At 61.0% G+C, this 24337-nt stretch overlaps 3 protein-coding genes and 1 long non-coding RNA gene across 11 annotated transcripts; 3 read left to right on the top strand and 1 right to left on the bottom strand.

Moving 5' to 3' along the window:
- Nucleotides 1–238: 238 nt before the first annotated feature.
- Nucleotides 239–6012, top strand: ACBD4 (acyl-CoA binding domain containing 4). Of its 4 annotated transcripts, none has more exons than XM_048926763.1 (10): nucleotides 241–968; nucleotides 1035–1155; nucleotides 1230–1314; nucleotides 1391–1511; nucleotides 2560–2673; nucleotides 3580–3776; nucleotides 4037–4178; nucleotides 4923–5101; nucleotides 5308–5349; nucleotides 5677–6012. In XM_048926763.1, exons 1-10 carry the CDS (start codon nucleotides 899–901, stop codon nucleotides 5785–5787), a joined length of 1182 nt encoding a protein of 393 aa, XP_048782720.1. In that variant the 5' UTR covers nucleotides 241–898; the 3' UTR covers nucleotides 5788–6012. The 4 variants fall into 4 exon arrangements, with proteins under 4 accessions (XP_048782718.1, XP_048782720.1, XP_048782719.1 ...); XM_048926764.1 differs by having other exon boundaries at nucleotides 256–968; nucleotides 3670–3776; XM_048926761.1 differs by having other exon boundaries at nucleotides 239–968; nucleotides 5308–5794.
- Nucleotides 6013–7019: 1007 nt separating this feature from the next.
- HEXIM1 (HEXIM P-TEFb complex subunit 1) lies at nucleotides 7020–8543 on the top strand. Its single transcript, XM_048926770.1, has one exon. It carries the CDS (start codon nucleotides 7179–7181, stop codon nucleotides 8016–8018), a length of 840 nt encoding a protein of 279 aa, XP_048782727.1. The 5' UTR covers nucleotides 7020–7178; the 3' UTR covers nucleotides 8019–8543.
- A 361-nt stretch (nucleotides 8544–8904) lies between these two features.
- LOC125684562 (uncharacterized) lies at nucleotides 8905–13390 on the bottom strand. Of its 2 annotated transcripts, none has more exons than XR_007373300.1 (2): nucleotides 11857–13390; nucleotides 8905–9415 (listed from the first exon to the last, which is right to left on the bottom strand). It is a non-coding gene; the product is annotated as an uncharacterized LOC125684562 (long non-coding RNA). The 2 variants fall into 2 exon arrangements; XR_007373301.1 differs by having other exon boundaries at nucleotides 9576–13386.
- Nucleotides 13391–14651: 1261 nt separating this feature from the next.
- On the top strand, nucleotides 14652–18834 carry LOC125684560 (myosin light chain kinase, smooth muscle-like). 4 transcript variants are annotated; one of them, XM_048926766.1, is made up of 11 exons: nucleotides 14652–14731; nucleotides 15558–15649; nucleotides 16056–16181; nucleotides 16346–16436; nucleotides 16553–16756; nucleotides 16886–17103; nucleotides 17222–17345; nucleotides 17422–17574; nucleotides 17778–17898; nucleotides 17988–18078; nucleotides 18450–18834. In XM_048926766.1, exons 3-11 carry the CDS (start codon nucleotides 16166–16168, stop codon nucleotides 18572–18574), a joined length of 1143 nt encoding a protein of 380 aa, XP_048782723.1. In that variant the 5' UTR covers nucleotides 14652–14731; nucleotides 15558–15649; nucleotides 16056–16165; the 3' UTR covers nucleotides 18575–18834. The 4 variants fall into 4 exon arrangements, with proteins under 4 accessions (XP_048782723.1, XP_048782724.1, XP_048782726.1 ...); XM_048926767.1 differs by having other exon boundaries at nucleotides 14709–14825; XM_048926769.1 differs by lacking the exon at nucleotides 14652–14731 and adding an exon at nucleotides 15128–15223 and having other exon boundaries at nucleotides 16349–16436.
- Nucleotides 18835–24337: the final 5503 nt, after the last annotated feature.

Genomic DNA, 24337 nt, shown 5'->3' with positions numbered 1-24337 from the left:
TGCGGCCATATGCACGTGTGTGCGTGCACATACATGCGTGTACGTGTGTTTGCATGCACGGCCGTGCAGCCGCACCCCCCCCGTCCCGCACCGTCTCGGGGTGAACAAACAGCGCTGCGTGAGCACAGATTCCCCCCCCCCGCCAGATGACGCACGGGGAAGGAATGCAGGGGCGGCGCGAGGCGGGGGGCGATGCCACAGCGCCTTGTCCCTATAATGTCCTTATAATGTCCCTGTAATGTCCCCACCCCGTGCCCCGTCCTGTTATTCTGCCCTGTCCCCGCGCCCTGTCCCTTTACACCGTCCCCACTCCCTGTCCCCATCCCCATGCTCCGTCCCTTTATTCTATCCCCATATTCTACCCCATCACACCGTCCCACTCCCTGTCCCCATATCGTCCCTATACTCTGTCCCCACGTCCTATCCCCACTCCCTGTCCCCAAATCCCTGCCTGCACTCCCTGTCCCCATACCGTGTCCCAATACTCTGTCCCCATGCCCTACCCCATCACACTGTCCCCATTCCGTCCCTATACACTGTCCCCACGTCCTATTCCCACTCCCTGTCCCCAATACCGTCCCTATTCCCTGTCCCCAAATCCGTGTCCCCACTTTCTGTCCCTGCACTCGGTCCCCTCCCGCCCCGCCCCACGCGGCCGGCAGGGGGCGCCACAGCGCGCGTTCCCCGCTCTCCCATTGGTTGCAGCGCGCTCCGCCTCCAGCAGGGGGCTCCCGCGCTACGCCGCTATTGGCTCGGAGGAGGCGGGACAGCGCGGCCCGTTTCGCAAGCGGCGCGCCGATTGGGCGCGGCACGGCGGCGCAGACGGAAGCCTCGCGCTGATTGGCTGCGCGCTTTCCCCTCACGGAGAGCCGAGCGGCGGGGCCGGCGGAGCGGGGCCATGGCGGAGCCGGGCTGCGGGGCTCAGTTCCAGGCGGCCGTGCGCGTCATCCAGGGGCTGCCCCGGAGCGGTGAGTGCGGGCGGGAGCGGGGCAGGGGCCGCTGCGGGCCGCGCTGACGACGTTGCGGTGCTCCAGGTTCGTACCGGCCTTCCTACGAGGAGATGCTGCGCTTCTACAGCTACTACAAGCAGGCGACGGCGGGCCGCTGCCAGGAGCCTCGGCCCGGCTTCTGGGACCCCATCGGCCGCTACAAGTGGTACGGAGCGCCGAGCCCCGCATCGGGCGCCGCGGGGTCGGCTCGGCCCCGGCTCAGCGCCGTCCGCCCCGCAGGGACGCGTGGCACAGCCTAGGCCGGATGAGCAGGGAGGAGGCCATGGCCGCGTACGTGGCCGAGATGAAGAAGGTGGCCCAGAAGGTAACGGCGGCCGCGGGGCTCCGGGCGGCGCCGCCCGCCGGGCCGGCCCTCAGCACGGCTCTGCCCGCCGCCGCAGATCATCGCCACGCTGCGCCCGGACGAGACGACGCAGGAGATGTTCCGCTACTTCGAGCCGCTCTACGAGGTGATCCGCGACATGCCGCGGCCCCCGGAGGGCTTCTTCCGACGGCCGGGCGGTGAGTGCGGCTGCGCTGCCGGCTCCGAGCCTCGCCTCCCTGCCGCCGCGTCCCGCCCGCCTGGCGCTGCCCTCCAGCCTCCTCTCGGCTCGGAGGAGAAGAGCTGAGCTTGGCTTCCGAGCGCCCCGCGCGCAGCCCTACATGGCCGTGGCAGCCAGGCTCTGCCCCTCCCGCAAGGCATGGCGCCAGGCTGCGCTCACCTGATGTAAACACGGGGCTGGGAAGGGGCTGTGGGGGTGGGGAGGTGCTGGGGTGGCCTTGTGCGGGGAAAAAAAGCCGTGCGTAAGGCTGCTGGGTGCTGCCTCCATTCGCTCTGCAGCAGGTGAGCTTTGGGCTGTGTTGGCAGCAGGTGTAAACTGGCAGCGTAACGCTGATGTTAGAAGAGCTCTGACAGACAGACTCACTGCCCCCTCTGTCCCCCCGCATCCACAAAGACACCCAAAACACGTTGGTAGGGTGTGTTCCTGCATGGCTTGGCCTCACAATGGCTGCTTCCCTGCAGGTGCTTTTGTTCTTTTTACTGAATAGCACATAAATATTCTCTGTTTTTCTCTGTGACGTGGAAGCCGGGTCCGAACTCCCCATCCTTACCCACTTGTGGGTGTCCTCCTGCACTGCTGTTGCTCAGTCTCATTGAAATCCAAACCTCACACTGCCTGCGAGGCAGATAAACACCGGGTGCCTGAAATGTGGTTTAAAACCAACTTCTTAAGCTGTTGAGTTATTTGTGCTAAAGGTTCTTAGGCTCACTGTGAGCCTTTTTGTTGTTGTTGTTGCAGCTGTTGTTAATGATAATCCAGGTGAGGCGATTTTGGAGGCTGTGCTGGGTGGGTGGGTTGGTGCTGGTGGTGCCATGGCAAGGTGCAGGGCAGCATTGCCACATCGCTGCCTGCCCAGGAGCGGGGAGCAAAGTCCTGCCTGTTAGAAACGCTGCATGGCTGCGCTTCACCCCGTGGGGGCGTGGGGTGCCCCACATCCACACAGAGGGCGGGCAGCCCCGCAAAGAGATCCGCAGCACTTTAACTCTGCTCCCTTTCTCTCCCTGCAGATGAGCAGGAGCAGCCGGCCGAGCACGGCCAGGAGGAGCAAGCAAACGGCCCGGCCCCAGAGCGGCCGGAGGATGCACTGCCCAGGGAGCAGCAGGACGGGCAGCAGATGCCAGGTTGGTCTCCCCGGAGTGGCCAACAGCCGGCAGAGACCCCATGGAGGAGGCAGTGGCGACGGGGCCGGGCCGGGCCTCCGTCCCAACGCAGAGCTGTTGGCTTCAGGCACGTCTGGTCCAACCCCGCCTGCGTGTCATGCAGGGCCGGGGCTTCTTGTGGGGCAGCTGCTGACCCCCGGCGTAACCCTGAGCGTGTTGGGCGACTGTGTTGCTCGTGGCTGTGTGCAGAGGCCTAATTGTGAGGACAGAGCAAGGCACAGATGGGCAGAGCGCCCTGGGAGGTGTGTGTTCCATAGTGGAAGTACCCTCGGCTCCAGCCGGGCATGCCCAGCCGGGAGCCGCAGTGCTGAGCCCCGGCCCTGGGTCGCGCGGCCCCTGGCACACGCAGTGCTGGGGGAGCAGACTTGGGTGTGCCGGCACGGAACGGCCCCTGCTGTCAGCTGTGTGCTGCGGGGCAGCCGGGCTGCCCGCCCACCAGCGGCACCTGTGGTCACGGAGCAGCGCTGGTCTGCGCCCGGCCTGTGCCTGAGGGAGCCGAGCGGGGCGTGCAGTGAGGGCTCTGTCCAGTGGGACGCGTGGGGCGGGAGCTGCCGGTCCCTGCGGGCCGTGCTGTGGTCCCTGCGGGCCGTGCTGTGGTCCCTGCGGGCCGTGCTGTGGTCCCTGCAGGATGTGGCCCTGTTCCCGCAGAGCTCTGTGCCGGCTCATGAGCCGGGCCCTGGCGCAGCGGGACGCGGTCCCTGCATTTATAGCCACGATGAATCTGCCCCTCTGCCCCCTGTGCTGCAGCGTCCTTCCTGTGGTGCGAGCGACGCTTTGTGGCCCTGAGTGGCAGGAATGAGTGCTTCTCCTCCCGCTGAGGAATTCAGGCCTTGCTTTGCGCACACCTCTGCTTCTTGCTGCCCGCAGCCCTGCTGGCCGTGCCGAGCTTTCGCCCCACGCGCACAGCGGCTCCGCAGCCGCCTCCCATCACGCCGGGCTGCCTGTGCTTCCTTGCAGGAGCAAGGCCGGCTCCTGCTGCCGACACGCGCCAGGGCAGCCAGGGCACCAGCGACTCCGAGGGGGAAGTGTTCTGCGATACCATGGAGCAGATGGAGCCTGAGCAGGTAACAGCCCCCAGGGCAGGACGGCCCGGAGGCGCGCTGGGTCCCAGCAGCCCCCCTGCTTACAGGCGCTGCTGCACCGCTGTCGGCTCCTCACTGCTTTCCTGGGAGCGCTGCGAGACCCCTGAGCTCCTGCACTGTGGGGCTGCAGCAGGGCGGGGGGGGAGGAGGGCGCACGGCAGGAGCTGCTGCGGCTCAGCCCTGGCCTCGTGGGCTGGCGGTGGGGCCCGGGGATCTCAGGGTCGTTCTTCGCCCTCACGCAGGCTGGGCAACTGCTGGCTGAGCGGGGGCTGGTCCCAAAGAGCGCCCCGGCCGGGCGCGTGGCTGGGCGGGCAGAGCGGGGTGAAGGCAGAAGACGGGAGGGGAGCGGCGGTGCCGACCTCGCGGCCCGGGGCTCTGACAGAGGTGGGTGCAGCCCGGCTCCCGCTGCTCCCCGCCCGCCTGGGATGCTTGGGGTGAGGCTGTGAGCACCGATGGTCGGCAGCCGCGAATCCCCGCATCCGCCCTCTTCACGCCTTGGTTCCCGAACGGCTCGGTGCTTCCCCTCCGGGTCAGATCCCCTTTATTGTCCCGCGGTGTCAGGGCTGTGCTGAATGCTGTGCATCCTTCAGCTGCAGCGCGGTGCGGCCCTGCCGGCAGCGCCTGCTCGGTGCCCTTGGATACAGGGCGGCCGGGAGCTCTCCGCGGGGCCGGCCTCGGGGGCACCCTGGAGGTGCTGACACGGGACAGAACCGCCGCAGCCATCCTGGCGGTCCCCAGCAGGGATGCGGTGAGGAACGGCTCCGGTAGCTGCAACCATCCTGCCAGACATTGGGGTTCTGCCACCCTCCCCAGCCCGCGACGCGCTCAGCTCCCCACTGATGTTTGCAAACCTCCGGGGCTGCTTGACCTTGGGAGTTAACTTGTAACGAGGCCGATCAAGGCGGGCGCGGGGGGCCGAGGAGCGGCCGCGCTGTTGCAGCACCTGCCGGTCTGCTGGCCGCCGGGCTTATCGGGAGGCGGCAGGGCAGGTTTAGGGCCGAGGAGCGGAGATCCTTCGTCCAGCAGCGCTGGGACAGAGAGCCCCTCTACTGCCAGCGGCGTGCCGTCTGTGTGCTGCGCAGCCCGCTCTGCCTCGTGTCTGAGCGTCACCTCCCTTTGCTCCCGCAGATCCGCAGCTCACCGGGGCAGAGGAGGACGCGGGGAGCCCCGCCGAGCCCACTGCCGTGGAGCAGCAGCTGCTGCCGGAGCTGGACGCCCACGTGGCCGGCACCGTGCGGGCCCTGCAGGACGACATGCAGCGCGTGCTGGAGCGGCTGAGCGAGCTGGAGCTGCTCACCTCCGCGAAGGTACGTGGCACCGCTCCCACGGGCGGGCGGCTCGGGGTGGGCCGGGGGCGGAGTGGGGACAGACCGCGGTGGTGCCGAGTCGTGGCAAGGTGGGGCCGCCCTCGAATCCGCCCCAGGGCCGAGCGGGGAGGGCTGCCCCCGTGATTCCCATTGCCCCGGGTCCCGATGACGGGGACGCGGTGGCCAAAACCCCTCCTGTGTTGCAGGACGCACCTGGGGCCGATCCCGGAGAGCTGCTCGCTGTGCAGGTGAGTGGGGTGGGAGGCAGCGCTGCGCAGTCCCTGCCGGCCTGTGCTCGACGTCCGGGCGGCTCTGTGACCTCGGCTGTGCTGCTGGGGGCGGTGACCGGGCTGGGGAGGGGTCCTTCAGCAGGAGAGCAGGAGGTGGCCGTGGGGCAGGCAGCAGGGACAGGTGTGAGGAACGCGTCCCCCTGCAATTCTGTCCCCGTGCCCCGTCCCTGACAACGGCGGAGCGATGCGGTGAGACCCCAGCAGGACGATGGGCGCAAAAGGGACGGCAGCGCTCGGGGCGTTGGGTGCCGCCCCGCTCTCCCACATCTCTCTGTCCCTCTCCAGGCGGAGTCCCCGTGGCCGCTACCCGCGTCCCCGCACACCCTGCTGTTCCTCGTGGCCTGGCCCTTCGTCACCCAGTGGCTGCTGCGGCGCTGGCGGGGCAGGAAGAGGTGACGCGTCCCCGTCGCGGCCTCCCAGCGCCCCGCGCAGCAGCCACCGTTCCCGGTTCTGCTTCTCCCGCTCCGCCGCCAGCTCGGGGCGGAGCAGCCGCGGGGTCCCGGGTGCCGCTCGGGGCGGGGAGACCCGCGGGGGCACAGACGGCAGCGGGGTCAGGGCGCTGCCAGGCGGGACTCAGCCCGGCTCCCCCCCCCGATTAAAGTTGCCTTTTCAGTGCGGTTCTGGCTGTGTGCGCTGCCCTGCTGTGTGTGGGGGGCAGACACCGTGGGGACACCGGGATCCCCCACCGCGCCGTCCCTTTGCCACCCGGCGGTGCCGTCCCTGCGGGCGCCGAACGACGCCGGGGCGCTGCGGGCCGCACAACCCGTACGGGGCCGGGTCCGGTGCCGGCCGGCCCCCCCGGTTCGGTTCGGTTCCCCCGCACGTGACACCGTCGTAGCGCGATGCCATCGGTTGCAGCGAGATCCCACCGCATCCGGCGCCACCTCTTGAGGGGCGCGAGGCAGCAGCCCGCGCACCACCGGCGGCTCTCCGCCCCGGGGCGCCCATTGCCCGCTCCTCGCACTCCAGGAGCTCCTGCTCCCACCCCCCAGCACTACCCACGAAAAAAGGGACGCGGCGCCTTTAAGATGGGACTCGTTCCTCTCAGGTTTGTTTACATCTCCCTCCGCGCGGCCTCAGCCTCTTCACAGCGCGGCGGTCCCGTGATTCCTCCGCCCGAACCCCCCTTCTGTCTCCCTTTGCCCCCCGGCTCTGTTTCCTCACTCCCCCCCCGCTCTCGCTGCGAGCTCCATGGAACGGTCCCGGGGCGGCGACACTGAAGCACCGCTCGGTGCCCCTCCGCGCGGCGCGGACTCTTTTGGATCGTACCAGGGAGAGGCGGGGGGGGCGGAGCGCTGCCCTCATAGCGGCGCTGAAGGTCGCAGAGCCGCGCGCCTGGAGCCCCCCCTCCGCGAGCGGTACGGTCCTGACCCGCCCCCTCTCTGCTATTGGTCCAAGTGCGCGATCGACGTTCCGCTTCGCCAATCGGCACTCGGCCGGCCGAACGGTGAGGGGGCGTGTCTAAGCGATACGCTCCTCCCCTCGCGCACACTGATTGGTTGCGGGGCGGGGCACGCAGCGCGCCTGCGCGGGATGCGCGCAGCTATATAAGGCGGCGGAGCGGGTGGGGAGCGGCAGTCGGGAGGCGGCGGCGGGTGGTGGCGGTGGCGGCGCGGGGGGGCGGGGCGGGTGCGGCGCGGAGGGAGGAGGAGAAGGAGGCGGCGGCGCGTGCCATGCGCGCGGGGGGGCGGGCCCGGCGGCGTTAACCCCTGTGCGGCCGTGACCCCGCGGCCCGGGGGGACGGGACCGATGTAGCGGCCGTCCGCGAGGGAGCGGAGCGCGCAGCCATGGCCGACGCCGAGCGCGCCCCGGAGGCGGCGCCCGCGGACCCCGAACGGGGCGAAGCGCAGACGGACGGGGAGAGCGGGCGGCTGCCGCCCCCCGAGGAGGCGGCGGCGGCGGCGGAGGGCGCGGGGGACCACGAGGCGCGGCCGTCGGAGGGCGGCGCGGCGCAGCCCGGGCTGAGGCCGCGGTACCGCGCGGCCGTGGGGCGCGCCCAGGAGTGGCCCGCGAAGAAGAAGCACCGTCGTCGGCCGTCGAAGAACAAACGGCGCTGGAAGCCCTACTCGAAGCTGAGCTGGGAGGAGAAGCAGCAGTTCGACGAGCGGCAGAGTCTGCGCGCCTCGCGGCTCCGCGCGGAGATGTTCGCCAAGGGGCAGCCCGTGGCCCCCTACAACACCACGCAGTTCCTGATGGAGGACCACGACCAGGAGGAGCCCGACCTGAAAACCGGGCTGTACCCGCGGCGCTCCGCCGCCAAATCGGACGATACGAGCGAGGAGGACTTCCTGGAGGAGGCGGCCGAGGAGGACGGCGGCAGCGATGGGATGGGGGGGGACGGCAGCGAGTTCCTGCAGAGGGACTTCTCGGAGACGTACGAGCGGTACCACGTGGAGAGCCTGCAGAACATGAGCAAGCAGGAGCTGGTGAAGGAGTACCTGGAGCTGGAGAAGTGCCTCTCCCGCATGGAGGACGAGAACAACCGCCTGAGGATGGAGAGCAAGAAGCACGGCGAGGCGGTGGAGGCGGCGCGGCTGCTGGAGCTGGAGGTGGACCGACTGCGGGCGGAGAACCTGCAGCTGCTGCGGGAGAGGGACGTGAGAGCGGCGGAGGCGGCTCCGGAGTGAGCGACCCTCGGAGCGGAGCTGCGGGACGCGGCGCTCAGCCCTCCCCCTTTGGGGGCGGGTGGGGAGGGGTCGCTGTCAAAGTGAACTCATGATGATGCTCTTTTTTTTCCCTCCTCCTCCTCGTGTGTGTGTGTGTGTTTAAACCAAAAAGGAAAAAAAAGAAAAAAGAAAAAAAAAGTGTAAATTGGCCAAAACTGACTATAAAAAAATTATAGAGGTCTAATAAATTTAATTACTTGTAACTGTAACAGTTTCGGTGTGATTTCTGGGGAATGTTCAAAGTGTTCTCCCACGAGGGAATGCAGTTTGAGTTGTTTTCGGCGCATTTCGGACACGGAAAAACGGAGCTCCTCACCGAGCTCAGCACCGCTCCGCGCGCACTGAGGCTCCTCTGGCGCTGCTGTGCTCGGTGGGCTCCGGGCCGACAGAGGGGGGGCACCGCGCCGCGCTGCGTACGACGGGCACAGCTGACACCTTTCTAACGCTTCTTCGCTCACCTAAAGGCTCGGTTCGTTCTCCTGTCTCCTCCTCCTCGGGGGTGAGGTCGCAGCAGAGCCCCCCAGAAACGCTCTCAGTGCCATAAGTGGGGCTTTGAAAGTTCTCTTCCAGCAAAGAGAGAAGTTGTGGTGTCAGCAGTGCTGGGCAGCGGCCGGGGGGGCCGAGGGGGGCGGGGGGCCGAGGGGGGCGGGGGGCCGAGGGGGGCGGGGGGCCGAGCGGGGCGGGGGGCCGAGGGGGGCGGTCCCCAGCGCTGTACCTGGGGGGGGGGGGAAGAACGGGGAGCTGGGGGGGAGGGCGAAGGGTGAAGCAGCGCTGGGGCTGAGCGGCTGTTGCGTAACCGAGGGCAGGATGGGCGCTATGGAACGCATCTCGCAGAGGAGGCAGCCCGCTCGGTACCTACGGGGGCAGGTTTATTTCATAACGAACGTCAGCTCCGGGGAAGGGGAAGATGGCGTGGGGCTGCCGTGGGGCTCCAGGAAGGTTTTAGCAGAAGCTTGGCCAAAAAATCCGCTCGGGGCAAACGCCGCCACCAGCTGTGGGAAGGACAGCGGGGTGCCGAGGTGCTGCCCCGAAGCCTCGCAGTCTCCTTTCCCCTTCCCTCTGCCATGACAGCGCCGGGCAGCGGCAGCGCTGGGGTGGCTGCAGGGGCTCTGCCGCCGCTCCGTGTGTTGGAGCGGGCTGGGTTAATTGGGCTCTCGTTAGGAGCAGGCTGGGTTAATTGGGATCTCACTCGTTAGGAGCCATTGCTCAGGGAGAGAAGCAGCAGCCCGCTGAGGCCTCCTGTTCCACCTGGAGCCCCGCAGCGCTGCACGGGGCCTCGGCTCCTCCCGGACAGCTGCGTGTCCGACTCCGGCAGCAGAAGCCCCGGTGAGCCGGGCAGCACGGGCAGCCTTCGGCACCTGGAGGGGGACAAACCCACACGAGGGCATCGTCAGAGAAATGTAGCAGCGCGGGTGCTACTAAGTGAAGCCGTGACCGATTCGTGCAGGCCGTCCTGCGCCCCCTGACCCCAAACCGGTTACATTGAATTCATAAGAGCGGCCCTTTGTTCGGAGTTACCTGCAAACACTTCAACGATGGCTCTTACAGACACAGGAACGCAGGAACCTCTCCCCCCTGCTCAGAGCGCCGCTGCTCCCTCCATAACCATCGACTCCGCGACCCTGCTTTGATTCTACCAACTTTATGCCACATTCTGCTTAATGAAGGAGTCTTAACACACACTAATTGCTCCTAATCCCCACCGCAGGTGTTCCGGAGCGGTGCGTCGCCCCGCAGGGTCCGACCCCACCTCCTGCGCTCACACTTAGCGGCAGTGCAGCCTTTCAGCGCCCGCTGAAGCGCCTCGTCCCCAGGGGGAGCCGGGACACCCCGCTCTGCTTCCAGCCGCTCTCCAGGCAGGAAGCGTTGCAGCGGCAGCCCGGCTCCCCGAAAACGCTGCCGCAAAAAGGGAAGCCGTCCATTGTAACAGCACGCCAACACCGCAACAGCCAACGGCCGCGCTAAGCGAAACCCGGCTCCCCCCGCAGCGCCGCCGAGGGGACGGCACGGCACTGCACGGCGCGGCTCCCGCAGGCCGGCAGCTTTGGGACGGCTTCGCGGCCGCTCCGTGGCTCCTCGCAAGGGCCCGGCTTTGGCATCGCTGCTGCTCGCTGCGTACAGCGCCAGCCCTAAGGCTCAACTCGCTCCAGTGCCGCCTATTCGCTACCTTTAAGACACAGCACTCACACGCTGCTCTGGCCATCCCAACAACACTGCAATGTAAGCAGGACTCCTTTCTAAAGCAGGCTCTCTGGCGCTGCTAACCCCGCACCACGTTCCCATCCGGCTGCCCCACGGCATCGGGATCTGCCCCTCTGTGGCTTCTTTCCATCCCCCTTCACACCCTTTTGGAAAAAAAGCACCAAAAGCCCCCAGCTCTAACAACCAGACAGGCGCAGGGCACACAGGTTCAACAACACGACACGTTCAGCTCTAAGACACGCAGAGCACCACACCGTCTTTAGGCATGGAAGGCCATTAAGGTCCTTGGGGACCTCCACCCCCATCCCACCCTGCCTGCTATGGGGCCACATCCCCACGGTTCCAAACACCCCCCGGGCAGCTGTGCCACTGCCCCACCACCCATTCTGCGAAGAAATATTTCCTAATATCCAACCTGCTCCTCCCCTGGTGCAACATAAGCCCATCCCTCTCGTCCTATCGCTGCTACCTGGAGCAGAGGCCGACACCCCCCCCCCCCCCACCTCCTTCCAGGGTGCTGTAGAGAGCAATGAGGTCTCCCTGAGCTCCTCTCCTCCGCACTGATCCATCCCTGCTCCCTCAGCTGCTCCCTTCTGTGTTCACAGCCCTCACAGCTCCATGCCCTTCTCTGCACACGCTCCAGGGCCTCAGCGTCTTCGTTGCTGTGAGGGCTGAACACAGCACTGAGGTACATGGAAATAAAGCTCCCAGCCCGGCCATGCAGCAGTGTATGAAGTGCAAGGCTCCAGCACACAGGAACTAATAGAGCAACGTGGACATTTGTCGGCAAATCTGTTTCAACAGAGCATTTTCTTAAAAAAGAGAACGAAACCAACCCTCCAGTTGTATAAATGGAAAAGAATTCGGCTTGTGACTGGCAGGTCCCATGTTTGACAGCAGGACCTACACTCAGAAACCCCAAATGGTGCCGTTTTACACCTGAACCAAGTCCAAGCGCTGTTATTTCCCCAGCCTTCATTTCCACTGCACTGAGTGACGTCTGCAGCCCCAGGCTGGGGCTCTGTGGTGCATGATGGACCCCAGGGCTGCTGTGTGGGGCTCTGGGGGTGATGTGTGGGTCCGTGTTGGCTGTGGGGAGCCCTGCAGCACTTCAGGGTCCCGTGAGCCCGAGTGATACCGAGGGTAATGTTCTCGGGGGGCCATTTTTCAGCTGCCGTGCATTAAAGGCGCATTGTGTCACCATGTGGCTTTTCCATGTTTCTAAACCAGAGCGTCTCTTTCACTACAAAAACGCGCCGTTTCCCCCCACGCTGCTCCCACCGGGGTCACTCAGACACCGCTGATCCCCAGCACAGCCCGAGCTCACAGCTTTCCTACCACAATGTCTGCTACCCCTCTCATCCCCCAAGTGAGGCCCAGGTCCGGCCCCCTCCGCCCCGTTTCCCTCAGCCACGGCCCCCCCCCCGGAGCTGCGGCCTTCCCGGGGCCCTCCCCGCCTCACAGCCCCGCACTCCTGAGGGGAACGGCCGCACCGCGCGGACCTCCGCCGCTCTCCTCAGGACTCAACACCGGAGGGAGCCGCTCCCCCGTGCTCCCGGCTCGGCCCAGAGTCCCCTCGAAGTCCCCGGCCGCTCACCGGCCCCGCGGCGGCGGGCAGCGAGGCCTGGCGTAAGCCCCCACACACACAAAATGGCGGCCGAGCCCTCACACCGCCCGCTCGTCCGCCATAGCCGCCGCCTCGTCCCGCTCGCCTTCCAACCAATCAGACGCTGCCGTACTGCTGCCGGGCATCGCGGCGGAGCCAATGGGAGGGAGAGATGTAGAGGAAGGGGAGAGGTGCGCTTCCGCCGTGAGGGTTTATGGGAGCTGTAGTCCTATGCCGCGGGCGGGGTTGAGGGGGTGTAGCGCTGCGGACTTGTTGTCCCATGATGCCGTGAGGCCCACTCATGGGATTCTGCGCCTGCGCGCTTCGCGTTGCCATGGCGACAGGCGCTGGGCCTGCGGCCTGCTCCGGCCTACCGCCCGGTGGGAGCCTCGCGCTGTGCCTGTCTCCAGCTCCGTTCGGAAGATCCACCCACGTACCGAAACACAGACAAAAAATAGGGTTACAGACGGGGCAGGGACTGAGCGCACGGCTGTGAGGAGCACTGAGACTCTGCGCTGTGCTGGGCCCGGAGAAGAGGAGGCTGAGGGAAGGCCTCATGGCGGCCACAGCTCCTCTCAGTGCACATTAAACCCCATGGGCTCCCATCGCCGTATCTTCTTCCCTCACCGTTGTGGTTCCTAGATCCCAGTTGCCAATTTTAAGTTCCCAAATTCCATCTTTGGTTTCCAGTTCCATCGAGCAACTCCCATTTCTGAGCTCTGTGACTGAGGTCACAGTTCCAAGCTCCCTGTTCAGTTTCCATTTCCCTGTTCCCAGCTCCAAGAGCTCCCAGTTTCCAGCTCCCAAATCACACTTGCTTCTAACAGTTCCCACTTCCCAACCATTTTACCTCCTCTTTTAAAGCCCTCTGCTTCCTATTCCCAGTTCCCTTTCACCACTTCCCATTTCCCAGCCACCAGTTCACAACTCCCAGCACCACATTCCCAGTTCTCAACACAGTAATTGCATTCCCTACTTCCCAGCTCAGTGTTCTCTGTTCTGAGCTCCCAATTCTAAGTCCCTAGATCCCAGTTACCACTTCCCAGTTACCAATTCTTCCCAATCCCTTGCTCCCAGTTTCCAGTTCCCACCCCACAGTACCCAGAACCAATCCTTTGCTCCAGTTCTCACTTCTCAGATCCCAGTTCCTAGCTCCCAGTTATGACTTTTTTCCCGTTCCCAGATCCTGCTTGATGTCCCCAGCCAACGTATTCTTGTTGTGTCCCCATGTCTCTGGGTGCTTCCTGTGCCACTCATGTCCACTTTGCATCCCCAGGTCCTCTGAATCCCCCCAATATCTCCCTACGTCATCTCATGTCCCACGTGCACTCCATGTCCCCCCGCATGTCCCAGGGTCACCCACCTGTCCCTGGGTCCTCCCAGATCCCTGTGGCTTCAATGTGTCCCCATTCCTGGTGTCCTCAGGCCTCCCATGTCCCCCCATGTGCTCTGTAACTGTCACATTGCTCACATGCCTCCCATGTCCATTGTGTCCTCTATGTCCCTTGTGTCCCCCCACGTCCCGCATGTCCCCCATGTCTTCTATGTCCCCCGTGTCTCCCCGCATGCCCCTCATCCCCCAAGTCTTCCATGTACCTTACATCCCTGCACATCCTCCTCATGCCTCCTGTGTCCCCCTACATGCCATCCATGCCCCCTGTATTCCTGTGGTTCCCACATGTCCCCATGTCTTCCCTTTCCCCAGTGTCCCCCAAATGTCCTGTGTCCTCTCCATGTAGCACTGCCCCCAGTTCTGGGTGCTGCCCCAAGATGGGTGGCCCTGCTGTGCATCAGCGTGGCTACGGGGCCAAGATGAGAGACGGTGGCCCCTATGGGACCTAGAGTGATGGACACCAGAGCAGGGCTCTGTGAGCAGACTGAGTGCTGCAGAGGTGTTTTTGTAGCACCTACAAACAAACAGGCAGCTTCTCTTTAAACCCACCTAGCATCCAGCACAAAGAGGGGATCTGAAATGGAGTGGGAAACATGGGGGTGTGTGGAGAGACAAGAGACCCAAGAGAAAGTGCTGGGATTGCACACCCGGCCCCAGCACCCCACCAAACTTTGCTGTACATCCAAATCCCACAGTGGGCATTTCTGCAGCTTTTTGGGGCACATCCTGCGCTCAGCTCTTAAAAGCTTTGGCTTTTTTTCTTTTGGGTTCATTCCAAACTGGGGGTGTGGGACATCTCCAGCCCCCGGAGAATTAAGGTGTGGGGGATGAAGGATGTGATCAGTTTCAACAAAGAGCTTTGGCTTTTTTTTCCAGAGCATTTTTCTATTTTGCTGGGATGAGCATGAGGACAACACTGACACCCAGCAGCTGTGGATTCCGATTGTGCCCTCGGGTGCTGCACAGACCCCATTCCCTGTGCTGTGCAGCACCTTACAGCCTCACTCTGCCCAATTTTGTCCCTTTTCATCTCCTTTTTGCCCCGTGCTGAGATGCAGATGGTGCATTACAGCACGGTCTAAACCCCCAAACCCTCCTGAACAGGATTAAACCCCACGTTGAGGATGTTGCAAGGAATGAGGTACACAGACGGGGGTCTCCACCGCCCCTCACCCACTGCAGCAGCTCTGGCCTCTCCTCTGTCGTCCCCTACATGTCCTCCATGTCCCCGGCACGCCGTGCTGTGTCCCAGCAGGGTCGATATTGCAGCGGGAGAGCGGTGAGGTCGTGTCACCGTCCCCAGGCCGTGGGCTGTGTGAGAGCCTGGACGCAGTGGCCCTGCCACCCTGCTGGGAACGTTGTCCCATGGACTTTGAGCACTTTGGGAGTGGCTGGCAGAGCTCCGTATTGCTTCTGTCCCAACAGCACCAGCGATAACCAGAGCAGTGCCAGGACCCTGTAGGGGCACAGCAGGTAATGGGGTGACATCTCCTGAGCTGCAGGGAGGCTGTGACGCAGGGCTGCCCAAGGGGTGGGACCCTCTGCAGCTCCTCGGCCCCATCCCCAGGTCTGTGGGAAATTGTTGCGTCATTCCGGTTTTAAAGCAGCAGAAACCATAGCACGGTGCTTTCAGAGCAGCTGCACAGCCTGCAAATCCCTTGGTCCTGAGGGAGAGGCTGGAAAACCCTGTTTTTGCTTCAAAGCAGCAGAGTTCAGAAGCAGGAGTGGTTTCACAATGCTGTGTTCCAATTCATCCCAGCTCACCTGGGGACTTCAGGGTGGTCACAGCCTGGGATGGGTGTGGGGACAGCAATGGATCTGATGGGATATTGGCTGCAAGTGGAGCTGGGGGAGCAGGTGTGGGTACTTAGGGCCTTGTGGGTGGGATGAGGTGGGGCTGCTGCAGGATTTAGGTCCAGCTAAGGCCCTAGGATGGGATATTGGCTAGTGTGAAGCTGAGGTCTTGTGAGTTCTCTCCAGAACCCTGGGTGGTTTTAATTGGGGTTTCTCTAGCTGGGATCTGAGTCCAAACTTGAGTGGTGCCCAGTGGGGTATTTGGGATTGCAGTGCTGGGGCTGCTTTGGGGGTGGCTGCCAGGCAGCTCAGCGTTGATGCTTGTGGTTGTTTCTCCCCGAGTACGGAAATGCTCTGGGAAGGAAGGGGAGGGCTGTTCCCTGTGAGAGCGATGCTCCAGCTGTGCCTGGAGCCTGGCTGGCGCTTTGCCCTGAGATGTTCCCATTTAAGCTGTGTGGCTGCAGTGATCCCCAATGCCAACTCCACCATCACCCTTCCTTCCCAGCTCACTCGTGACTCCGGTGGCTCAGCGGTGACCTGGAAGGACTGGGAGCCTGTGTGGGTGGCCTGGAACACAACGGGACCAGGTGGTGACAGGTCAGCACTGAGGGTCTGGGTTTGGGTGCCACCGTGCAGCACCTGGGTGTGTCTGTGATCTGGCCTACCCCCTCCTTATGGGTATGCTTGAGGAGGGGACTTGCCTAAGGAAGCAGCTCCTCTGCCCTAGAGAAGCAGTTTTTCCTGGGGATTTCCTGGCTGCTGCGAGCTGGAGCATGTAAGAGGCTATAGCTTCTTGCCTAAGGTAATGGGGGTCCTAGAAAGAGATCGTTCCCATTTGAGGGGAAAAAGGGGTGCTGCTTTAAAATTGCTTCCTGCCTGTGCAAACAGCAGCTCAGCGTCTTCCTGAAGTCTCTCCTGGTGAAGGGGCAGCACCCTGCATGGCATCAGTGGGGGCTGCCTGGGGCTCTCCCTGTGTGCACAGCCTTGCTTCTTTCCCATGCAGATCCCAAGGAGCAGGCAGAGGGGTGCCTTTGCCTCACCCCCCACACCAACACTGCATCCAGCATCTGTCCTGACCGTGCTAACACCCTGACAGGGGCCAGTGGCACCGTGATGTCTCAGGCAGAAGGTACACACTGTCCTTGGTCTGCTGAGGGAGGGGCACAGCTGCAGCGCTGGGTCCCCAGCACTGGGCTCCTCCCTCCCATCAGCACTCACCTCTTGTCCCACTCTGTTCAATGCTTTGGCTGTGCCACTACAGCTCTCCTGATCACCCCCCTCTATTCCTACCAGCAGGTGAGGAGGATTTTGAATGCTGTGATGTTGTCATTAACAGCCAGGATAAGGTTTCAGATGTGTACACACAGCTGGAGAAGCTTGGAGAGTAAGTGGGGGTCCTACAATCCCTACAGCTCCGAGCTGTAGGGTCTGTTATGGGTGGGATGTGAGGTGGCAGTGATGGGGACAGCTCCTCCATTCCTCCTGCTTGCTCTGTTCCAGGGGCAAGTTTGGGACAGTGTACCGGCTGCAGGAGAAAGCCACAGGCAAGATCCGGGCTGGGAAGTTCTTCCGGACACGGACAGCCAAGGAGAAGCAGGCGGCTCGGGCTGAGGTTGAGCTGATGAACCTGCTGCATCACCCGCGCCTCGTGCAGTGCCTTGCTGCCTTCCAGGGTCCCACAGAGCTGGTGATGGTCATGGAGTAGTGAGTGTGGGGCGATGGGGATGGTGCTGGGGTGGCTCTCTGTGCCCTGGGATGGTGGCACGGAGTGCAGGGTGGTTTGGGAACCTGCAGACCCCTGTGTGGTTCTCAGCACTCTGCCTGCACCTGCAGTGTGGCTGGTGGGGAACTCTTTGAGCGGATCGTGGATGATGACTTTGAGCACACAGAGCCCAGCAGCACCCAATACATGCGGCAGATCCTGGAGGGGCTGCAGTACATGCATGGCCAGGCTGTCGTCCACCTCGACCTCAAACCTGAGAACATTGTCTGCGTCAGCCCAGCCAGCCACTGGCTCAAGATCATCGACTTTGGCCTGGCACGGAAGTTGGGTGAGTGAGGGGGGACCCTTGGTGACAACAGGATGTTCCAGCTGGGTGCAGGGGCACATGTCGGGTTCAGCTGGGCTGCAATGGGGCTGCTTGCCCATGGGCTCCATCTCCTCTGCAGCTCCGGACACCCCTGTGAAGGTGCTGCATGGAACTCCTGAGTTCATGGCTCCAGAAGTGGTCTCCTTTGAGCCTGTGGGGCTTGCCACAGACATGTGGAGCGTCGGTGTCATCTGTTATATCCTGTGAGTGGACTCCTGGGGACAACAGTTGCTCAGGAAGGGGCTGAGCTGTCCCTGAAGTCCTCTGCTCTCTCTTCAGGCTGAGTGGGGAGTCCCCCTTCCAGGGAGAGAATGACATGGAGACACTGAGCAATATCACAGCTGCCCGGTGGGAATTTGAGGAGGAGATCTTCTCAGACATCTCCCAGCAGGCCAAGGACTTCATCAGCCAGCTGCTGCAGAAGGATCCTCGGTAAGATCCAGGTGTGGGGTGAGTCCCCATGGTTAGAGCTGGATTTGGGGTGTGAGGAAGATGAAGGGAGCAGATGCTCAAGCCCAGGGATGAGCAGGGGAAGGTGCAAACCCTTCTGTGCTGAACAGAGCACTGCCCAGAGCCACTCCTTGGGGCCACACCAAGGGCCGGAGGGCAGCCCCTCAAACTGTATCCATCCCTAGCTGCCGGCTCTCCAGCCCAGGGGCTCTCCAGCACCCCTGGCTCCAGCAGCCCCTGCCCCGAAGCATGAAGGCACTGCCAAAGGAGCGGATCAAGCAGTTCCTGACCCGTCAGAAGTGGCAGGTATGTGGGGCAGGCTGTGCCTGGGGGACAGTGGAGGGCACGAAGGGTTCCCTTCCAGTGAGCCTCAGTGCTCTTTTCCTTCTCTCCAGAAAACAGGCAAAGCCCTGCTGGCCATCAACAGGCTCACGTTACTGTCCCAGAACCAAGACAGGAGAGCATCAGAGACTCAGGATGAGGAAGGTGATGGTGCTGAACTGTTAACCCATAAACCCCAGTTCTCTCTGCTCTGCCACCCCCATCGCCTTGTGCTCCCTGTCAGTTTCCCCCCACTGCTCTGGCTGCCCTGTATCGCTCAACATGCTGGGCATGTCCCCAGTGCAGAGCTTTGGGCCAGCTTCAGTGCCCTTTAGGGCTGTCTCATGCCTTCAACCTGAGGGGCCAGCTCTAGCTGTAGAGCAGGCATGTCCCATACTGCAGCACTAGGACCTATACGTGATCCTGATCTCAAGGATCAGCTCCTGCTTCCTACAAGTGTCACACAGGTTTTTCCAGCAGCAGAATAGGGTTGCATGCAGCTGGCTCCTCACTGTTCTCTGTCCATCTGCTCACAGACTCATGCTGCAGTGCAGAGGAGAGCCAAGGCTGTGGGTTTCTGCCCCAAAAAGATCCCAGCACCTCAGAGCCACCAACAGGTGAAGAAGACAATGGCACAACGGAGGCTGCAGGCAAGGCCTAGCACAGTACTGCTGTGCTGCCCCGGGCCACAGAGAAAGGAAGAAGAGTCACCAGGACAAAGCCTTCTCCAGGCCTGCAGTTTGTACTGTGACCTTGCCAGCCGGTGGTAGGTGTCCCTGTGCTGGTGTGGGGACAGGTGTGTCTTTTGTCCCAACAAGGAACCGGTGCTCCTGTCTGCATGGCTGCCTGGACTGGGGCTGCAGCCTGGCTCTTCTTGCTGTGTATTTTGTGAGCCCAATAAAAAGCACTGAGGATCTCTTGCTCCCTGTGCTGCTCTTTTCTCCCTAGATCATGGGGTGGGAGGAGAGCTGCCCAAAACTGTTCCAACATGCTGACCTGTGTGACCTGGTGTAGGGAACCTGCTTTGGCAGGGGGGGTTGAACTCGATCTCTGGAGGCCCCTTCCAACCCCTACAATTCTGTGATCCTGGGAACCCTTTGTGGGCTGCTACCACGGCCTCAGGAAGGAGACTAGCCCTGTGCCCTGGGGCAGGGACTGAAGGGGATTTAGCAGCATCTCTGAAGTCCACCCTCAGGAAGCATTTTCCCTCTAAGGGTGTAGGCAGCACTGTGCCCTGGCTCTGCCCTCATGGCACTCTCCTTTCAGGTATGCATACACATTGAGAAGATCCCTTGCACCCCCTCTTTTTCAGGCTGAACAGCCATAGATCTCTCAGCCTTCCCTCAGACCTGCTTCAGACTCTTTCAGTCCCTTGCTGGACTCCAACCTGCAGACTTGCTGAGGATACTCTGTGCCCCATCATCCAGAACACTAACAAAGATGCTGAGCAAGTCTGGACCCAGTGCTGATTCCTGAGGTGCGCTGCTCGTTAGTAACCTCCAGCTAAACCTGGCACAGCTGATGGCCATCCTCTGGGCTCTGCTATTCAGGCTGCTTTCAATCCACCTCCTATCACCCATCCAGGCCCCACAACAACAGCTTGTTTATGTGCCCTGTAGGGCACAGTATCAAAGGACTGACTCGAAGTCTACCAGATCAGCAATATCCACTCTCAACAATTCTTAACAATGCACCCCAAAAACCTCCTGAATTGTTTAGGTTCTGCTGCGCTGTCCCTCCATGGGGTCCCACGAAGGACCAGGACCTGAGCCTGGTGAGCCTGCTGCCACCTGCCTGTAGAGGGCCTCGTCGGCTTGTCCTTGCTGCTCAGGTGGCCTGGAGCAGGAGCCCATCACAACAGCAGCTCTATCCAGCCCCTCATTAACCTGAACCAGTGAACTCCTGGTTTGCTCCTCCTCCAACCCCAGACAGCACTTTGTGCACTTCAGCTGCTCCCTTACAGGGAGGAGGAGCAATCCAACCTCATCTTTCCATCTTGTCAGTCTTAAAGAGCCTGTATCGCTCTGCTGCAATGCTCCAGCTGTCTCTCCCCCCACATCTCTCCCCACCTCTGTGATCCCAACAAGGTCGTAGCTGTGCACCTGCAGGCATGCTGTGTTTATTCCCTATATGCAATAGTGCAGTAGTGTGGGGGCACCTCATGCTCCCCAGCATGCAGCTTCTGTAAGAGGTCTGGGGTGCTTCCTTGTGCTCACTGAGTGCTAAAAGTGAACCTGACAAAGCTTCACATTAATTTTGTGACTCCCCGTCACAACGCCTCGTGCCCTTTGTTCAGTAACTTTGTCCACTGTTCCCTCCTAGAGCTGCTGCTTCCTCCCCTTCTCCTGTTCTCTTAGTTTAAAGCCTGTCTTACACATTCAGCCACCCCTGGTGGTTCTGGTCTCCTAATTTTTGTGCTAACTTTCTAACCAGCAGGGACTGAGGGGGCTCAGAAACTGCAGTGTGACCTCAAACTTCACCTTAAGGTGGCAGGTTAGGTGGAAATCAGGATTTGGAAGCAACAGGCAGGAAATGTCCTCGTCTTTTCCTGCTCCTGGTGGTGCTGAGCAGGCTCTGGAGCACAGCTGTTTGCTGCACTCCCTCTCTGTCCCAGTGAACCCATCCCTCCTGTTCAAGCTGGACTGGAAGATGCCCTCTCCCAGCAAATGCTGAAGCTGAAGAGCTTGCAAAGGTGCCCCGGTCTGAATGGTGCAGCTCTGTGTGCGCTGCTGTGGTGAGGCTGTGCCAAGTAATGCTTGAGGCACGCCGGTACGCCTTCCTCTTTCCCTCCGCCCACTGTGTCTCCTCAGGCCTTTCCTGCTGTGTGCTCCTTGAGGCTGGAGGTGAGGCCGTGAGGCATTAAGAGGCAAGCATTACTTTTATCAAAGAGAACCGAATCCACTCACTCCCAACTACTGCAGGGATGTGCGCCTGGGGGCTCTGGCGGGGCACGCTCACAAGACACAGATGGAAGGGAAACCAGCCCTCAGAACTGCTGCTGAATGGGCAACAAGGAACCAGATCATTCACCATTCCATTTAGAAGGCCTGTAGTCACTGTGGCAGGAGGAGCCTATGGCAGAATTTGTCATGCTGTAGCAGCCCCCAGGAAGGTGAGATGAGCTCAGGTGTCTGCAGACTCTCGTTTGGAGGATTTCATAGCTCCTAGCTGCTCTTCTCTTGGACTAATAGGAAAGGATGCTGTGACCTTGCTGTTTTGCTATCATGGTGTGGACCCTCTTGATGAAACGGTCTTATCAGCACACAGCCCAGCTCATATTTTTGTGGTAAGAGCCTGTTCCTGTTAATAATATCAATTCCTGACAGCTGCTTCTGTGTACATTTCCCCATGGGAAGCCAGCAAGAAAAAAACTACTGTGGTATTGCAGGGTTCAAGCACGCTCTGCCCAGGATTTGGCTCCCTCTTTCCCCTGTAAACAATAGATGTATTGCAGGAAAGGGAATCCAGATGGATTTGGGAGCTGGTGCACACAGACCTACACTCAGAACACAGGGCAAACTTTTTGGCCTCTTTTGGTGATGCCACTGCTGCTGCTGTGTATGCTGTAGGTCATTCCCAGCAAGAATTCCAAATATGACTCTTCAAAGACTGTGTCAGGCAACTCCTGATAGAGTTCATCTACTTGCTGTCTTTTTCCATAAGAGACATTTTCAGCAGCAGAAGTGAACTCACTGCTACAGAGAACCTGGTAAGAATCTGTGAGAGACACACTTTTCATTCATGACGAGGGGTTCTGGCCAAATTCACAAGTGGTTCTGGTTCTGAGTTGGAGGAGAAGCTCCCAGAAACACACAAACAATCATTCTGTATTCTGTCTGTGGTGTTTATCTTCCATTCCCAGAGAAACAGAGGCACTGAAGAACTCTCTTCTCCTCCATTACTCCTCCAAGTGCTTCTCTCGATGCTCGCATACATCATATCCTAATTTCCACCCATTAGTATCATCTGTTCCATGTTTTCTTCATTACGCAGACTCTGGCTGATCTAAACTCACACACATCCCTTGGGAACCAAGCAGAATGCCTTCAAGCTGTGGATGATAAGCAAACACCAACTTACATATAATCAATCCCTTGATGAGCTATTTACCATGTGACATTACCAAAATATTTCTCATTGGGAACTATGTTTATCTCAGTCTATTTTTCAAACTACCCACAGCCCTGAAAATTCACATCCTGGTGTTCAGACACAAGCTTTCTCTCTATCATCTTGCCATTTGCTTCAAGATTGCATCTACTTGACTCTGCAAACATTAATTTACCTACAGAAGCTGATTTATCTACAGAAGCCTGTGTCCTCCGGCACACATTTCTTCTCCTTCCACTGCTTCCCGTGGCTTAACACAGAACAATGAACACTTGTCAGAGAAAGCAATAGACTAAATGAAGAGTGGAGTTATACCTGGAACTCATTACAATCACTGAGAAATTCAGAAGCACTGAAAATAGAAATCCAATCTCAGCACTTGCAAGGAAAGGAATTAATAAGTGATCCTTCAATCGAGACTGACTCCGTTCGCTTCAGCCACACCACTTCAGGACACTGACACCAATCACTGGATGCCTGCCAGCAAGGTGGGAGAGTGGCGCAGCTGGAGAACCTCGATAAGTGGTTCTCTTCCTTATTCTTGGGTCCAGCTTCTCAGAGGTATGCAAGGAACAGTCAGCTGCTTGAATAAACCTTGAGGTTCTGGGTCCAGTCAGAGCTGAGCTTTAAGGAAGAGCTCATGTTTACTTTGGTTGCAGAATCTAGGCATAAGAATGCTTATTCGGACCAGCAGATATCCCTTGGGCAGCACTAACACCAAGGAATACGATGATATTTCTTTGTGGAATCTCTCCCGCCTGCAAATTCAGGGCGAGGGGAAGCAGAAGTGTGATTCGTGATTTCCTCTATGCGTATTTTGCTGCGAGTTGAACTGAATTAAGAAAACAAACCTAAGTCTGAGGTGAACCTCAGTGTAAAAAATCAGCACTGGGCAAACACTGAAGTGAATACATCACTTCCAGTACGCTCTTTTAAGGACTGTTACACCAGGGAGCACACAGCTATTGACTCAAGGGCAGCACCAGCTAAAAGCCATCACACATCACTAATAAAATACCAGAGGAGTGCAGAGAAGGCAGGCAGAGCTCGGATGCAAAGGCACTTAAATGGTGATAGGAGCTGTAAGCGGTAAGGGATGATGGACAGAACATCAGCAATACCTGAACCACACATCTCAGCCACGCCCAGATGGGCCTCACCATGTTTTACGACTGCAGCGGGCCCCATTCTTGAACCAGGTGATCAGTCAGTAAATCACCTCACTGCAGCACTTCATCAAGCCAAGCACGAGGCGAGGCGAGGGTGACAGCAGGCGCGGCAGGGCCACTCCAACATGGCGGCTCTCACGTGACACAGAGCCACGAGCCTCGGCCTGGCCCGGCCCCGCCCCACGCTCTCAACGGGATTGGCCAGCTCCGGAATGACCCAACCAATAAAGAACCTCGCGCCTCCCGCCACCACCCGACCCAGCGGCTCTGAGGCTTTATTGGCTGTGGGGCCGCCAATGAGTGCCCTGTCAGCGCCCGCCGCCATTTTGGCCCAGGCTCCGCCACTCGACGCCCCGTTTCTCCGCCTTTGCTCTCGACGGGCTCCGCTTCTCCCGGGGCAGCTCGGTCCCGGGCCGGTCCCTCGGTGAGGGCGGGAAAAGTCATCTGAAGGCACAGCGGTGAAGCTGAGCCCGATGGCGGGCGAGGGGCCTCCCCTCTGGCCGCGGTGCTGCGCCGCCTCGGTCCATGTGGGTGCGGATGAGGCTGCGCTGCGCTCCGGGGCCGGGGGGGGGCAGCAGGCGGCCGAGCTCTCCGAGCAGCCGGTGCTGCTGCTGCGGGGCCGAGGCGAGTGGCTCGTCTGCCTTTCCTGGTGCCCGGCTCCAGAGCCGGGGCCGCGGTGTGGAGCTGTACCAGCGTGGCCGTTGGTGCCGTGCCGCCGTTGCTCCCCTCCCGCCGTCAGAGCCCTCCCCGTGGCCGGGATTCGGGACCGTGGGGCTCATCTCCGCCTCTCCTGGTGGCCGAGGCTCTCAGCTTTGCCCTGTGTCACCTCCCTGCCAGCGTGCTGCTCTGCTGGGACTTGGCATTGGCGAGGGGCATCCCTCAAGGGATTGCACTTCTCCCTGGTGTGGGGCACCCTGCAGAGGAGGGCCCCTCTGGCTCTTGGGATCTCAGCCTGGCCCAGTGGGCAGCCTGGGCTCATCTTTGGGCCTGTTTTCTATGCTGGCTCTCCTGCGCAGGCAGACTGTTCTCACCCTGTACCCCAGCTGGGATCAAGGCAAGCAGATCTTATTGTATGCAAAATATTCAGTGAAATGATGAAATATTTAATGGAACTAAGGTATTTAAACTGCAAAGTCAAGCTGTGG

This window comes from Lagopus muta, chromosome 25 (genome assembly GCF_023343835.1).
Source record: "Lagopus muta isolate bLagMut1 chromosome 25, bLagMut1 primary, whole genome shotgun sequence".
Lineage (NCBI taxonomy): Eukaryota > Metazoa > Chordata > Aves > Galliformes > Phasianidae > Lagopus > Lagopus muta.
This window is presented reverse-complemented; position numbering and strand designations above follow the sequence as displayed.

Coding starts and splice junctions, on each gene's coding strand:
- ACBD4 (XM_048926761.1), top strand. CDS start 239: ATGTCCCCACCCCGTGCCCCGTCCTGTTATTCTGCCCTGTCCCCGCGC. Junction 3,777..4,036: donor AGCAGATGGAGCCTGAGCAG/GTAACAGCCCCC, acceptor GCCCTCACGCAG/GCTGGGCAACTGCTGGCTGA. Junction 4,179..4,922: donor GGCCCGGGGCTCTGACAGAG/GTGGGTGCAGCC, acceptor TTGCTCCCGCAG/ATCCGCAGCTCACCGGGGCA.
- HEXIM1 (XM_048926770.1), top strand. CDS start 7,179: ATGGCCGACGCCGAGCGCGCCCCGGAGGCGGCGCCCGCGGACCCCGAA.
- LOC125684560 (XM_048926766.1), top strand. Junction 17,104..17,221: donor TGGCCTGGCACGGAAGTTGG/GTGAGTGAGGGG, acceptor TCTCCTCTGCAG/CTCCGGACACCCCTGTGAAG. Junction 17,575..17,777: donor CTGCTGCAGAAGGATCCTCG/GTAAGATCCAGG, acceptor ATCCATCCCTAG/CTGCCGGCTCTCCAGCCCAG.